Source organism: Dreissena polymorpha, unplaced genomic scaffold (genome assembly GCF_020536995.1).
Source record: "Dreissena polymorpha isolate Duluth1 unplaced genomic scaffold, UMN_Dpol_1.0 chrUn099, whole genome shotgun sequence".
NCBI classification, from domain to species: domain Eukaryota; kingdom Metazoa; phylum Mollusca; class Bivalvia; order Myida; family Dreissenidae; genus Dreissena; species Dreissena polymorpha.
In genome coordinates, this window is record NW_026273413.1 from 30,331 (window position 1) to 46,865 (window position 16,535).

At 34.2% G+C, this 16,535-nt stretch overlaps 1 protein-coding gene across 1 annotated transcript in view; it reads left to right on the forward strand.

Moving 5' to 3' along the window:
- Window positions 1-395: 395 nt before the first annotated feature.
- LOC127864073 (protein OS-9-like) overlaps window positions 396-16,535 on the forward strand; it is a 59,338-nt gene continuing 43,198 nt past the window's right edge. Inside the window, exons 1-4 of the mRNA XM_052403757.1 lie at window positions 396-543; window positions 2,688-2,867; window positions 5,637-5,703; window positions 6,623-6,699. Of these exons, the coding sequence (XP_052259717.1) occupies window positions 400-543; window positions 2,688-2,867; window positions 5,637-5,703; window positions 6,623-6,699 (468 nt within the window). The 5' untranslated portion in view covers window positions 396-399. The remainder of the gene's footprint in view (window positions 544-2,687; window positions 2,868-5,636; window positions 5,704-6,622; window positions 6,700-16,535) is intronic.

Genomic DNA, 16,535 nt, shown 5'->3' on the forward strand with positions numbered 1-16,535 from the left:
GGTCTTCCGATTATACCACTCGACCATCCATGGTGACATGATACTTGATGTATTTTAAAGTTTATATAAGCAATCATCGCAACATCACAAAACTATAACAATAAAAACACAATTTCCAAAGTATACCATCGTTTCGCGTTTTAACGGTTTATAATTTCATGTATTAAAAGACGCATGTTATGGATAATTTAGAGCATGGCAAATGTTAAGCTTTAATGATTCTTTGCAAAAACAAACAAACACATAAATACAACGAAAATGTTCATATCTGAAACGATTTTTTCTATTTGGTCAATTTATCAGAACGTGAAAAGATTGTCTGACATTCGATTTTATGGTTTCTGACCTTAATATGTGCGATTGCAACAACACATTATTTTAAAGGCTGACGATGGTAAAATGAAACAAATGTCAACAATCCAATATTTTTTAGTTTTCCTGTTGTGTTTGAAATCTTCAGTATGTTTTCTTGATATAGAAGAGTTCAAGATGATGCGCTATGGCATAGACATAAAAAATGAACCCGTTAGCATGAAAGAACATGTAAGATTTTCCGCTTTTTTCAGGCTAGAAAAAGAAGAGTAATATTTCGGACTGAAGCGTTTTGATATTTCATGTTTTTTGACACGAAAGGGCATAGTTTGTGATCCGTATAATATATTTAGTGTGATTGTTGTCAACATATGACTGACTAAACTTTTCAGATGTACTGTAACTCATGAATCTTTTGTAAAATCAACGCTGTAAAATATTTCCTTGAATTTAATGAAAACAGATGCATTAACACAAATAAAACCATTTTTAGTCTCCTATTGGTTTCACCGGAGGGGACTTATGGTTCTTATATCCGTCCGTCCGTCACACTTTTCTGGATCTTGCGATAACTTTAAAAGTTCTTAATATTTTTTCATAAAACTTGAAATATGGATAGATGGCAATATGGACATTATGCATGTCATTTCATTTTGTTCCTACATAAAAAATTCTGGTTGCTATGGCAACAAATAGACTAGAAATACTGCTGAAAATGTTGTTTTTTTCTGGATCCTACGATAACTTTAAAAGTTCTTAATATTTTTTCATGAAACTTGAAATATGGATAGATGGCAATATGGACATTATGCATGTCATTTCATTTTGTTCCTACATAAAAAATTCTGGTTGCTATGGCAACAAATAGACTAGAAATACTGCTGAAAATGGTGTTTTTTTTCTGGATCCTACGATAACTTTAAAAGTTCTTAATATTTTTTCATGAAACTTGAAATATGGATAGTTGGCAATATGGACATTATGCATGTCATTTCATTTTGTTCCTACATAAAAAATTCTGGTTGCTATGGCAACAAATAGACTAGAAATACTGCTGAAAATGGTGTTTTTTTCTGGATCCTGGGATAACTTTAAAAGTTCTTAATATTTTTTCATGAAACTTGAAACATGGATAGATGGCAATATGGACATTATGCATTTCATTTTGTTCCTACGTCAAAAATTCTGGTTGCTATGGCAACAAATAGACTAGAAATACTGCTGAAAATGGTGTTTTTTTCTGGATCCTGCGATAACTTACAAAGTTTTTAATATTTTTTCATGAAACTTGAAGTATGGATAGATGGCAATATGGACATTATGCACGTTATTTCATTTTGTTCCTACGTCAAAAATTCTGGTTGCTATGGCAACAAATAAAAAAATATTCTGACAATCGTGGAATTTCTGACAATGGTGGAGCCGGTAGGGGACTTTTATTTCTTGGCAATAGTCTTGTTTATTTTATTTTACATAAATTGGTTCAGATTGAATCTAAAAAATAAAACAAAGTTCAGACCACTGAAGGCTTCTGTCCATTTTCCTGTCTGATAGGGGTGCCAAGTGTCCGGATTATTTCAGAAATCCGTTTTTTTAGCCTTCAAGGGTTGGTTTTGAGATCAATTAAATTCTGATTAGTTGTTTTTAAGATGGGGTGGGTAAAGGAAAAGTCGTTCGAGTGCATGATCATTTGAGAACAAATATTGTTTTAATTTCCTTGGAATTGGCCTTGGACTTCGAGATTTTCCGTTTTCAGAAGGTTTTTTAAGAAATGCTTTCATGTAGCTGGTGGTATGGTAGCCTACCAACATGACTTATGATGACTTACAGATGAAGTGTGAGTTTCATTTTGGTTCATTGATTTTTGACAAAGATATGGGCCTTGGACTTCAGTTTGAATTTTTTGACGAAGTGCTTTCATGAATGTAGCTGATCTTTAGTATGTGAGTCTACGTATACATGACCTACATGTACAGATGAAGTGTTTCGTTCCAGTCCATTGATTTTTTAGGAAGTAATGGGTTTTGTACTTAGACAATTTCTGTTTTCTTGAGTTGTTGTACAAAACACTTTCAGATATGTAGATGATTTTTAATATGATTTACAGATGCAGTGTGAGTTTAGTTCCAGTCCATTGATTTTTTTAGGAAGTTACACTTACAGGCTTTGGACTTGGGAATTTTCTTTAAAATAACACTTTCTGAATTTTTTCAAGAACACTTTTAGATACTGTCCAAGGCCTGTAACTTTGTCAAATATCAATTGACAATAATTTCATCATGTTATCAATAAGGGATATAGCTTTTGGGTTGCTTCAAAGCTTGTGTTCTTGTGGGAATTCTCCTTATAATTAACACTATTATTATTAATTACAGGTAGCTGCAGAGGACACTAGCAGCGTTCGTCTCACATCTAAGTATGGCCAGGTGTACCAGTGCACGTTTCCCAATGCAGTGGACCAGGAGAAGCTGAAAGAGGAGGCGGAGAAGGTCGCCATGGAGACCGGCATTCCTGATCTGCTCAAACCAATGGAGTCAAGTCCATGTCTTAGAAAAGTAAGGGGCTGATATGTTACTTACATTTTCCCTGATCTTTTTAAACCAATGGATTTGAGTCGATGTCTTAGAAAAATAAAGGGCTTATATGTAACAAACATTTTGCTTGATTTGCTCACAAGGAAATTGATTTTATGTTGTCGAAAAGTTATGGCCTGATATGTAACTTACATTTCTCCTGATCTGCTCAAAAACATATGGAGTCAAGTCCTTGCTTTAGAAAAGTAATCAGCTGATATGTTACTATCATTTTCCTGGCCTGCTCAAACCAATGGGATAAAGTCCTTGCCTTAGAAAAGTAATTAGCTGATATGTTACTATCATTTCCCTGGCCTGCTCAAACCAATGGAGTAAAGTCCTTGCCTTAGAAAAGTGATGCGCTGATATGTTACTATCATTTCCCTGGCCTGCTCAAACCAATGGAGTAAAGTCCTTGCCTTAGAAAAGTAATCAGCTGATATGTTACTATCATGTTCCCTGGCCAGCTCAAACCAATCGAGTAAAGTTCTTGCCTTAGAAAAGTAATCAGCTGATATGTTACTATCATTTCCCTGGCCTGCTCAAACCAATGGAGTAAAGTCCTTGCCTTAGTAAAGTGATGCGCTGATATGTTACTAACATTTCCCCTGATCTTCTCAAACAAGTTTTCCTTGCAACTGGGAGGTCACTGGTTCTAACCCCACTGTAGGAGCGTTGTTTAGATCTCCTAAATAGATACCAAGTACTGGTTTTTGCCCAGGAAACAGAGTTGAGAGCGTTTGAATAAGCCTTAAATGTTTAATGCAATTGAGCCTGGGAAAATAGGTTGAAAACAAACTACCAGGGCATGTTCAAAACTCCTAAGGAATGGGGCTGGGGACCTTCTATGGGGAACTTTTATGTGGCTAACCTTGCCGGGCGAATTTTAAAAATGTGCTTAAAATAATTAATATCAAAGGACATTCAGTAGTTTTATTGATAGACATCCTTTTTGAACATAGAAGATTTTGGCTTATAATGTGGATTTCTGCAAGCAGTAGAAATAAAAAGGACTAAAAGCTCCCATTTGCTAGAAAACGTATTATGCTTAATTTTCAGTAAAAGTTTGAAAGTCTTCTAATGTTTAATGGGGTTTGAAGACAAAGGTTTAGCTAATCACATGCTCATATAAAGTATTATTTTGAAAATGACAAGAGTACGTCCTATACCTGGTAATTGTTGTGCAACTGTATGTTGATAGTTGAACATGATGAAAATGAAAATTTACGTCAATTGGTCATGTTTCAATTTTCTGTCTCAACCCATCCAGAAAACTTTATATTCAATTTAAAGGAAATCTATTAGATCATACCTAAAAAATATTGTTACATAAAGTAAGGGCAAAGAAAAATGACAATTGGTTGAAATAGATTTTTTAAAAGCTGGTGTAGCAATTTATCTCAGTATGACATTACATGAGTCGTGCTCTGGAAAAACTGGGCTTAACCCTTTGCATGCTGGGAAATTTGTCGTCTGCTAAAATGTCGTCTGCTGAATTTCTAAAATTAGCATTTCTTCGTTTTTTTTTCAAAGGCGTCTCATCTGGATCCAAACTGTTTGCAAAGGCCTTTAATATTCGGTTCCCGCACTGAAAGGTTTAATGCTTGTGTGTCATCCCAGACAGTCATCACGGGCTAATTAAGGATGAAACTGTCTGCTTTGATGGAATTGTTTGCTTAAAAGTAGTTTCATCATTAGGGCTGTAACAAATACACTAGGTGACGAATACGATACGTATCACGAATACAGGGTGGCGAATACGAATATTTATTCGCGAATATGAATTTCAATGAACAAAAGTAATACTGACAACTTGACATGACATTATATAGTATGAAACTATGAGTATTTGTCAACATTTTGATTAATTGAGTATCATGGCATACTGAAAATATGAAATATAACACTTTGAAATCACAAAACACTGACTAGAACTGCTTAAACTTTGAACTTAGTTTTGAAAACATCACTACATGTAGTACCAATAAAATCCTTGAGTAGAACAATTAAGAGTCAACAGTTGACACATTAGTGACAGTACCCATTCACATTTTTTTAATGAACATATGCCAGATAGGTGATGTATATGATATTTCAATGTCACCTATCTGACATATGCTCATTTGATATATTGAATAAAAACAGTGTGACTATAGAAAAAGTATTGAACAAGAAATAGTTTTCATTACCCCATAAATACTGACCACAACTCAAATATTCCACCGATGACTGCCTTTTTTGTTGATAATCTCACTGTGTAACATAGTGGGTGGGATAAACATGATAAAAAACGCCGGAATAAGGAGAAGAACATTTAAATATAGGGGGTTATTGTATGAACCTTCATTTGTATGGTAAGATGAGATGATTAAACTTTCAAACTCAAAACCAGGTTGTTAGTATTCGTCAAATATTCTGTTCGGGAGGTGGCGAATAAGGAATACGATTCGTCCACAGCCGTATTAGAGTAATTTGAATATTCGAATGTATCGTTACAGCCCTAATCATGATAGCAAGAATCCAGCTACGTGGAAAGTATGATCCTTGAGGAGCCTGCACAGACTGCTTGTCTGGGATGACACCTGCTTGTCTGGGATGACACCTGCTTGTCTGGGATGACACCTGCTTGTCTGGGATGACACCTGCTTGTCTGGGATGACACTTTATTCACATGCATTAAATCCCATTTTCACAGCAATAGTCTCTTGTATGTGTTTACATTTATTTTTTACCTGTGGTGTTATATTACAGACAAAGGACTGGTGGAGTTATGAGTTCTGCTATGGGAAGTATATCAAACAGTTCCATCTGGCGGAGGGTAAGTGCATCTGACTCAAGCGGGTGCTTCAATGTTGTTTGTATCAAGTAATTTGTTAAATACTTTATTTTTATGACTAACATAAAGAATTACTATATGCCTGACTGCAGTCATTTCTTGTAATAAACAAACAAAATATTGAATAAATACTAACTATGTCTGTGTCAGAGGGATTAATTCATGGTGAGTAATACATTAAGCTGTTTCATCACTGCTTTTTGTGTTGAAAACAACTTGCCAATACAGATGTGGCCAGAACAGATGACATATATAATGATGGTGTTGTTTGTATGATGCCACATTCAAACATGAAATAAGAGATATATAATTTGTAAAGCTATTTTTTATTAGAATTTTATTGATTGACGTGAAGCATGCTGGTACTATTGATCCTTTTAGTTAAACAATAAACAACTCATTCACATTAATATTTAACTCTTTATATAAATAAACGTAACTTATCATAAAAATGTCAGCATATAAGCCTTTCTTTTTAAGTTAATAAAAACATTGAAAATTAAGATTCTTTTGTATCACCAAATGCCATTGTATAATGTCAATTCTCAATTTATTAAACAAGTGTTTTACCTTATATCTTATGACATGTTATGTTCTTGCAAAATGAAACAGTGTTGATCAACCGCTTCCATCTCAGAAGCAAAGTGAAAATTGCCATATGCAACCAGCATAACAGCCTGCGAGTAACTTGTAGTCTGTTCAGGTTTTTATGCTGTTTGCTTTTAACCAGTATCTTAGGGTTGGACATGAAGCCTTTAAAACTTGAACTTAATTAGAAAAACTTTAATTTCATTTGATTTTTTAAGTGACTACAAATGCGTCAAAGTGGGTATCTAAGTGGTGAAGGAAAAAACCAATTCATAACAAAAAACACTGCATTTCAACGTTTGATGTATTACAGATGGACGAATTGAGGGGGAGGTTGTCCTGCTCGGTTACTTTGAGTCTGACTACAGTTATGATGGGGACTCAAGTCAGGTCAGTGAAACTGCTTTTATTCATTACTGTATTTTCCCTAGTGTGATATAAAGTCAACAAAAAAGCCATTCCTTGGTATAAAGTAGTACTTTGAAATCCAGTACTCTCCAGATACAGACAGTGTATATGGTACATGATTTTCAAAGGATTTGAAAAAAAATAGGGTCAGGTTAATTTGCTTCTAAAGATTAATGGGGCTTTACGAAATAGACCAAATTCTCGGATAAGTCATTTCTCTGAGCTCTCTGGCAACAAGGGAAACTACTAGGTTGAGAACTAAACAACAAAACAACCCACCAAATTAATGTCTGTTGTGGCTGGTTCAAAACACAGGTTTTTACTTGCAGTCTGATTTTTTTGGCTTGGTGTTCAGGTCAGTTTTAATAAACAGATTACTGGTAACAGAACTTGTGGCCAGTCATGGATTTGTCACATTTACAGACAGTGTTATTGTAGTTCTTGACTTTTACATTTTGTGACCTATTCCAGGTTATAGAAAGCAGTGTAATTTCACTTTGTAGGTCATTCTTCAAATTTCTCTTTCAAGTATTTTCAAAAGCAGTGCAATTACCTGCATTACCAGAGTACAATATTTATGATTCCTAAGGTATGTATTGTAACTTTTAAACAAAAAATTGCTGCATTTTTGCAGTTCAGAGTTCATGTGTGTCTACCCTTTGTGTTGGTTTCATTGGAAAAGTAACTGGAGTACATGTTACCACTGGTAGATTAATCATACATGACATAATTTTTCAGACCAATTCCGGGACATTGAGTTAAATTGTCCGGGACTTTTGCCGATTTTCCAGGACATGTATAAAATGTAGCGATATTTATACACATATGCATTTTTGGTACGTTTTTTTTTGTTTCGCATCGTTAATTGCAAAAGTTCGAAAGCCTATCCAAAATACACTTGATCTATTAACGTCAAATTAAACATTACTACTTCCGTTACTAGATACAAGCCACGTGTTTTCAGTGTAAGCATTCTAAACATACATTATTGTAGATGGTGACGTCACTGCGTTATTGTTATTAAGACCGGTGTGTAACATGTAGTTGTTGATACGCCTTTATTCATTTATAACATTTATATAATTAATTTAGGTTGACGTTTTTATATGCTTACTTGTTTACTCAATTTCTTTGTCGGTTAAACGTGCAAACATAAACTGCTTTTAATTTTTTACTCAGCAATGTTGGACTTCAAATGTGTGAACAACTATCCTTTGCCCTTACGCAGCGGGATATAATGACGTAGTAGATTAAAGTCAATTAACAACCACATTAAACAATGCCGCCTTTTCGGTTTGACCGCGAATGTGAGACTATCGATATGATAACAGGACCCCTGTTAATTGATCAATTTTGACACGTAGCGTAGTCTGCCTATTCGGGTAGGCATTGTCATGGAGACGCTGCAGATATACACAGATTCGAGGTGCAGTTAAGCCTATGATAAGGTACATGTATATATGGATTTTGTAAATTTCCGGGACATTTGACAGATTTCCAGGACAGCGGGACAAGTTCTTCATTTCCGGGACTGTCCCGGACAATCCGGGACGTATGGCATGTATGGATTAATACAAAAGAGTGACAACTCTTAGGTTCTAGTCTGCGCTGTCCACAGGATTTTTTTTCATATGTCTGTGGTCTGTAGAGATGAGTGCAGAAGGGCTGCCCCCCCCCCCCCATCTAATTTTTTTTACATTTGTAGTGTTCAATGAAATCATTTGGTGCTGTATGACTCTTCAAGAAATAACAGCTATATAGTCATTGATAATGATATATTTATGCCCCCCTTCGAAGAAGAGGGGGTATATTGCTTTGCTCATGTCGGTCTGTCGGTCGGTCTGTCGGTTGGTCCGTCCACCAGGTGGTTGTCAGACGATAACTCAAGAACGCTTGGGCCTAGGATCATGAAACTTCATAGGTACATTGATCATGACTCGCAGATGACCCCTATTGATTTTGAGGTCACTAGGTCAAAGGTCAAGGTCACGGTGACCAGAAATAGTAAAATGGTTTTTGAATGATAACTCAAGAACGCATACGCCTAGGATCATGAAACTTCATGGGTAGATTGATCATGACTTGCAGATGACCCCTATTGATTTTGAGGTCAATAGGTCAAAGGTCAAGGTCACGGTGACCCGAAATAGTAAAATGGTTTCCGGATGATAACTCAAGAACGCATACGCCTAGGATCATGAAACTTCATAGGTAGATTGATCATGACTTGCAGATGACCCCTATTGATTTTGAGGTCACATGGTCAAAGGTCAAGGTCACGGTGACCCGAAATAGTTAAATGATTTTCGGATGATAACTCAAGAACGCTTTTGCCTAGGATCATGACACTTCATAGGTACATTGATCGTGACCCGCAGATGACCCCTATTGATTTTCAGGTCACTAGGTCAAAGGTCAAGGTCACAGTGACAAAAATCGTATTCACACAATGGCTGCCACTACAACGGACAGCCCATATGGGGGGCATGCATGTTTTACAAACAGCCCTTGTTGTTTAATTGTTTTGACTCTTTTTCACACAGATACGTATAATCCCAATTCAAACAATTCCACAATAGGCAATACAGCCGTATCAACCTGACTATCAATTACTGCATACTTACTATTTTTCCTGTTTCGAATCATTTACTGATAATCCCAAATATTCCATTTTAAATGCGAATTCTGGTTAATATTGACGATAAAAGTGCTCAAGAATTTTATAAACACAGAAATTTGCCATTTTTCTTAATTATAAAATTAATTTTGGCATATGTGAATATTTAAGAATTTGATGACATAGACGTTCAATCGCGACGGGATATTCCTATTGAACATGCGTAAATCACCTGACCAAATTATATGTTCATATTTTATACAACAATCAAAACATCCACGCCTTTTATGCCGATGATGTTATGTTGTATATGTTGCATATTTTTCGCCAGCTTTTTATGGAGACAAAGGATCAACACCAAATACATAAGCATTGTTTTTTTGAAGCTCAAATTTCTTAACATCATGTTGGAATGCCAACACGGGTGGTGAGTGTGTGGCTTTGATATTAATTAGTGAAAACGTCATTTAAATGATAAATAATCATATTATAACAAAAAATCAACTTTTCTGAAAAAAAAATTTCACTATCAAATTTATGTATAACAAGGTATTCAACAGCTTTAAACAGCCATTTCTTCAACATGTTTGCAGCGATTTTCGAAAACCCGGTCATATTCAACGCAGAAATGCGTTAAATAAGACCGAGATCGTGAAAATCGCTTTAAAATTGATGAAGTAATGGCTGTTTTCGGGTGATTTAGAGTCAAATACCTTGTTATATATGTATTTGATAGTGACATTTTTTTTCAGAAAAGTTGATTTTTTCTTTATAATATGATTATTTATCATTCAAAATGATGTTTTCACATCACGCTAACCACCTGTGGTTGGGATTACAAATTTAAAGTGTGTTTTGGATAAGAAATTTAACTGTGCTCATTTGATATACTAGTATTTTAACAAAATATTAAGATTTGAATTTACGGGTAATGAAGGCAATGATAATTTGTTAAAACGCTTTATGAGTAGAATAAGTGTTGTGACAGTATTATGCATGAAATGCACAATGTCCATGAGGATTACACATGATTGCCATCATCAGTCCTCTGAGTAACTGGCCAAGATTTCATTGTGGAAGTGTTCGCTGTAATAACCAATGAGTTTGGTAGGTATAACAAAGCCAACAAACTGCCACAAAAAACACACATTTATGGCAATTATGTCACATGTCATCTGTATGGTTTTACTGTAGGTATTGCTACCTATGAGTGCTGTCGCTCATTCAAAGTGTGCGCTTTTATTGGCCAATATTGATTTTCAAATGCAACGACTATCCCCCTTTAGGGGACCTTTAGCTAGTTAAAGAGATACATGTTATTGACTGAGGATTGTAAATGGGCTCTAAAAATTTGGTGATTTTTTAATTATTGCTATGATCTCAATAATGGCAAGTTTCAGTTTCTGCAAAAATACACTGAACGGAAAATGTAATGTGCCCCGCAGACTCAGTCTCTAACTTTGGCATAAGACCAACTTAGACACTGCTCTTCTTATCTCTTTGAATATATGAATATGAACAGGTGCTTGATATTGTGCCAAACTAGCTTTATGTGAGGTTTTTAACCTTTTATTTAACAGAATGTGTACAAAGCAATGGAAGTGGTATCGAGATTTGCATGTTCATGTGTTATGTTATGATAAATAAGTGAAATTACAAGTATTATTAATTATTCATTATTTTTAACAACACACATTTTGCTTGGCTTGACTTTTTAGGCAGGTTTTCATTTGATTTTGGATATGTTGACTCTACTAGAATGTCTTATAAAATATGTTGAAACAGAACTAATTAAATTGTTTCTGCCTCACTGAATAGATCAAGTATCCAATGTTGTGCATTGTTATTTGTCCAATTGATTTTCAGTCAGTAGCATGTAAACTTGATATTTGATAAAGGTATCATCACACTATTCTAAGCTGTACAATCATGTTGGATTGTGACCCTGTCCCCAAGGTTTATCAAAGAATTGTTTTCAGTGTTTTGTTAGGCAAATACTGAAAAAATGTTGTTTATTAATTTTTCATGTGAAAACACTGAAAACTACAAATTATCCTTTGAACACCAGAACATATCATTATCGTAAATGCTTAAAGGATGAAATGTCCTTCTTTTATTAATGCAGCAAATCAGTGTCTTACCTAAATCCTTCAAAATGCTATCAACAACAAAATCTTGGCATGAGATATACATCTATGGTAAGAGGTTTTCATCCAGGGAACAGGAATAACAAGAATTATATCTCTGAGGAGTGGAACACTTTGCTGAATGTTTTATTTAATATATTGCCTAATACTGTTTGTTGAATGATATTGCAAGCACATTAATTCATCTCATGTTTAAAACCTGTTAAAATTTAAATTATTGATTAAAGTTTTTGGTCATAGAGCTGTCAAACAACTTGTTCTTTTGTATGGGGGTCAATTTACAGTTTAATGATGTTACATTGTGGATTGTTGAAGTCAGCTTACATATTTGATAATGTCATATCACAGTTGAAAGACCATCTTTGAAGTAAAGTTATACTTGTGGGATACAGGTTACTAATGTAATATGTCCCCTGGATTGTGTGCATGGAATTCATAAGGTCTTTGGTTTATTTGATACATAATTGTATTCATGGAATTGCAACAAAGCTTTTTTTTATCACATGTGAGCACACAGGGAAGCTTTTAGGATACCATGGTGTCTGTTGTCCATTATTGCAAGGGTGTAATGTGTATTTATTTCTTATAACAACTTATGCTTAAGCCTATGACAGATTTTAACAAAACTTCACAAGAATGATCCATAGGTGACCCTTAAGTAGTTAATATCGTTCCAGTGTGTTGCACGTGTAAGTCACCAGAACAAAAATAGCTTTTAACAATAACAACTTCAAACATTTTCTTCTCTAAAACCACAAATGTCACGCCCCATTGGTCAAATGCCTTATAATTACCGGTATAGACATACATTGTGAATAACTATTGTGAGTCTTCTATGAAACCGCACAGGTCAGGGGCTTAACATTTGGTGTATATCATATCACTGTCCTCTTCAATTTTTTTTTTTATATAAATAATGCCATTTAGGCAAAAATTGTCTTTGCCATGGGGTGTTATTTGTTTTCCTAATATATATATAGTAAAAACTTTAGAACTTTTCTCTTAAACTGCAAGGCAGAGAGATATGGTATTTTGCATGCAACATGGTATAGTGTTCCTCTACCAAGATTTTGCTAGTCATGGCGTCAAAATTGTCTCCTCCCTATTGGTGACTTATTTTCCTTATATTTAGATTATAACTCTGAAATTGCAAGGTCCAAAGTTTTTTATTTTTGCATATAAAATCTTAAAGTGGTTTTCTGCTTAGTTTGTCCAAAGACCTATAGATAACACAGATTGGAAACTCTCCTCTTCGCGATAGCTATATGCGATAATATCTAACGGCGGACGCGGGTCACGTGACATTGATTTTGGAGATGCCGGTGTACCTGTAGATTCTTCCCTGTTCCAGCTACTGTCGGCCATTTTGTTATAAAGCAATCAATTATTCTTTGTAATTAGTCGTTAATATTTGTTGTCGTAGGGTATTCTGAGCATGATCTGGCAGTTTATAATATATTGATATTGTTATTAACAATCTTAATGTGTTAATTAGTGTTTTTAGCGCTCGGTTGTCAGTTTGCAGAGCAATGAATGTCTGAAAGCGCAACATTACGAACTTCGCGTAGTGAGCAAAGTCGGTCGCCGAAAAAAGACATATTGAATATTTTTTGTGTGAATAAAAATAAGTATTTATTTTCTGTGTTGATAATTCTTTAGGTTTTGGTAGTTGTTATTCTAATTAATTATTAATTTATCGGAATTTGAAAGAGAACTCTGGATTCGTTCATTTTCGATAATATTTGAAAAATTGAAAGGCCCGAAGCATTTTTTTTTAAACATCTTCATTAAGCATCACATATTGATAACGTAAGATTTTTATGCTAGGTGAGATGTTAATCTATGTATGATTTATAAAAAGTAGACGAAAATGGGGTATTTTAAAGGATTTTGCCTTTGTACAATTTGTACTATTTTATACTGTTTTTCCATTCAATCATTTTTCACACCTGTCGCCAAAGTGGTTTGTTTCTTTTTGACAAACTTTTCTAGTTCTCATCCCATATCGTTGAAGTAAGATTTTTATGCTAGGCAAGATGTTAATCTAAGTATAGATTTAAACAAACCAGAAGAAAATAATCAATTTAAAGTATTTGGCCTTATACAATGTTGGTACAATTTTAAGCTCTTCTCTTCTGTTGTACAAGATTGCTGTCAAACGTGTTTTTGTTCTTTTTGATAAACTTTTTCATTTTTCATCCCAAATAGATTAAGTCAGATTTTTATGCTTGGTGATATGTTAATCTAGGTATGAATAATCTAAACTGGAGGAAAATGTTCATTTTAAAGGATTTTGGCCTTGTACAAAGATGGTACAATTTTCAGCTCTTTTACCCTATTATACACACATGTCGTCAAAGGTGCTTTGGTTCATTGTGAAAAACTTCGTCATTATTCACCTCAAATCGAAGAAATAAGATTTTTATTCTTGGTAATATGTTTATCTTGGTATGAATAAAAAACTAGATGAAAGTACAATGTATGGGTTTAATTTCTCATTTAATATCTTTTATTAGTATTACCAGTTTTCCTGTCAATGTTAAACATGCAAGTTAATATACAAACATGTTTTAACAGATAGCTGTGAGATAACTATTAAAACACAAACAAAAGCTGTGAGATGACTATAATTCGCCGGCCGCAGCCACTGATCACACAATTAAAATCAATCAACAACGCAATCTGATAATTGAAGTTAGGATCCCTTCTTTTAATTAATTCTCAAGAATAAAGAAAAAACACACAAAGCATCTTCTTCAGTTCGCTAATTGATCCGACGATTAACACGCGCGTGAAATGTTGTTGTTTTTTTCTTTTCGCGAAATCCTAGCCCACGATACTGAAAGCTTAATTTAATTACCAAAAGAAAAAAAACTGGGTTACAAACAAAACTTTAATAACCTATAACTCATTAATAAGATCTAAATAAAAAGAGAATTAAACAATTTAAAAAATCTACACAATCAATATTGAAATAAGTCTAACTGAAACCGTTTTTGGATCGAACGATCATAGCATTTATTATACTGTAATGTTGTTCACATATATCTATCCGTTTTGAAATAATAATATTTTATAAGGTTTTAATTGTTTGAAATACCAAATTATACAAGAATATTTTATCAGCAAAAGCCTTTCAAATAAACTATTCAACAGCATTTTCGCCGCGATTCGAAAGTTCTTAGCGCTATTTCTTCAACGATCGCGGCATTTTAAATTTTTATTGTAGGTAAATAAAATCGAGATTTTATATAAAAAAAACATAATTACCCATGTTTCTATGAAACTTTATATTATATAAATCGGATCATTATTGACCAAGTTACAGCCGCCTTTCATAGCGCCGTAACATTTTCGCATAAATTTGCTCGATAATCGTAGCCGTTGCTACTGATGCGTCGCTATCTTATCGCAATCATGATACACCGGCTATCTCCGGACTACTCCGATTGATTCATGGAATAAATCGTCTGCTGATCCTCAGTGTACTTATCGGTTTCTCGACCACGTGACCCCGCCGAGAGATAGCCCGATAAGGCGCGAAGTTTCCAATCTGTGTTATCTATAGGTCTTTGGTTTGTCCAAATTATGCATCTGTAGTAGTAACGTGCCATGCCCAAGAGGTCAAATGATTTATGGACTTGTATGATAAATAACTTCAAAGATCTTCACTAAAAGCACAAGCGTCAGTGGTTTAATATTTGGTGTGTTACATGGTATAGTTCCTCTACTAAATTGTTTAAATCATGCCCCTGTCAGGGATAAAACTAACCATGCCTCAGGGCCAGGTGACACATGACTTACATAGACTTGTTTTTAGTATATAACTTTTAATATCTTTTCTCTAAAAGTGCAAGTACTGTTTGTGGTGCAACATCATATGTTGGTCCTATAATGACTGTTTGATGAGTCTTCAAATCCAGGCCCTTGAGTTAAAACTTTCCCCACCCTACCATTTACTTTTTTTGTATATGTATATACCGTAATTACTCTAAGTTTTCAGACACTCTAAGTTTTTGGACACCCTCTTTTTAGCCAAAATAATTATTTGTTGTGACTCTATATTTTCGGACATACGGATTTTCATACATAATTATGACTCCAAATTTTCGGACAGTATATTTTACAGCGCTAGTTTACTAGATTTCTTCCCTCTTTTCGCTTAACTGGGACCCTTCGATCATGAAGTTTTACAACCAGATTAATGTAATAAAACCTGGCATAGAATGCCCTGAGGGCAATGGACCATTACAATAACGTTATTGGGTAGATTACCATGTATACCTGTAAAATAAACAATGGTTTCACCCAACAGCATTTGAAATGATATCGTATTCAGGAAGCAGTATGGTTGTTATTTATAACGTTTTTATGTACCATTTCAGGTAAGAGATTGCAAATAAGTGAAGTTGTACTTTATTTAAAGCAGGGAAAGGAGAGTACAACACAATAAAATTATTGAACATTTTTAATTGGTTTTATTTCATTATAATAATTGACAAACAACCATAACATGCATGTTTCAGACACTGGTAATTTTTGAATATTTCTCGTATCTAAATTTTCGGACACAATTTTTTTATATTATTTTTAAGTGTCCAAAAACTTAGAGTAATTACAGTATATTTGTATTGAAAACTTTTATTTATTCTTATATCTTGTCATACCATATCAAATCTGTGTCATGCGGAATAAACAAATAGATAAAAGCTGCAGCTATAACACAAACATTACACATCTGCACATAACAGTTTTGTTTTTACATGGTTAACAACCTAGGGCATTTAGACCCTATTGTTTATTGAAGTAACCAAATGGTTTCTTCCCTGCAAAACTTGTGGCCATGTTTTGTATAAAAAAAAAAATATATAATGAAATGAGCATTAGTTAGACTGGTAAAATACGTAACTGGCTTGTTCATTTTTTTAGAATCACAAGCCAATCATGATTGCTTTATCTTCTTGCTGATTTCATGTGAGATCTGTGAAATTGCAAAAAATGTTAAAAAAGTCCAACAAGTGGACATTTTGTTTCCCCCCTGACAAAGTCTGATC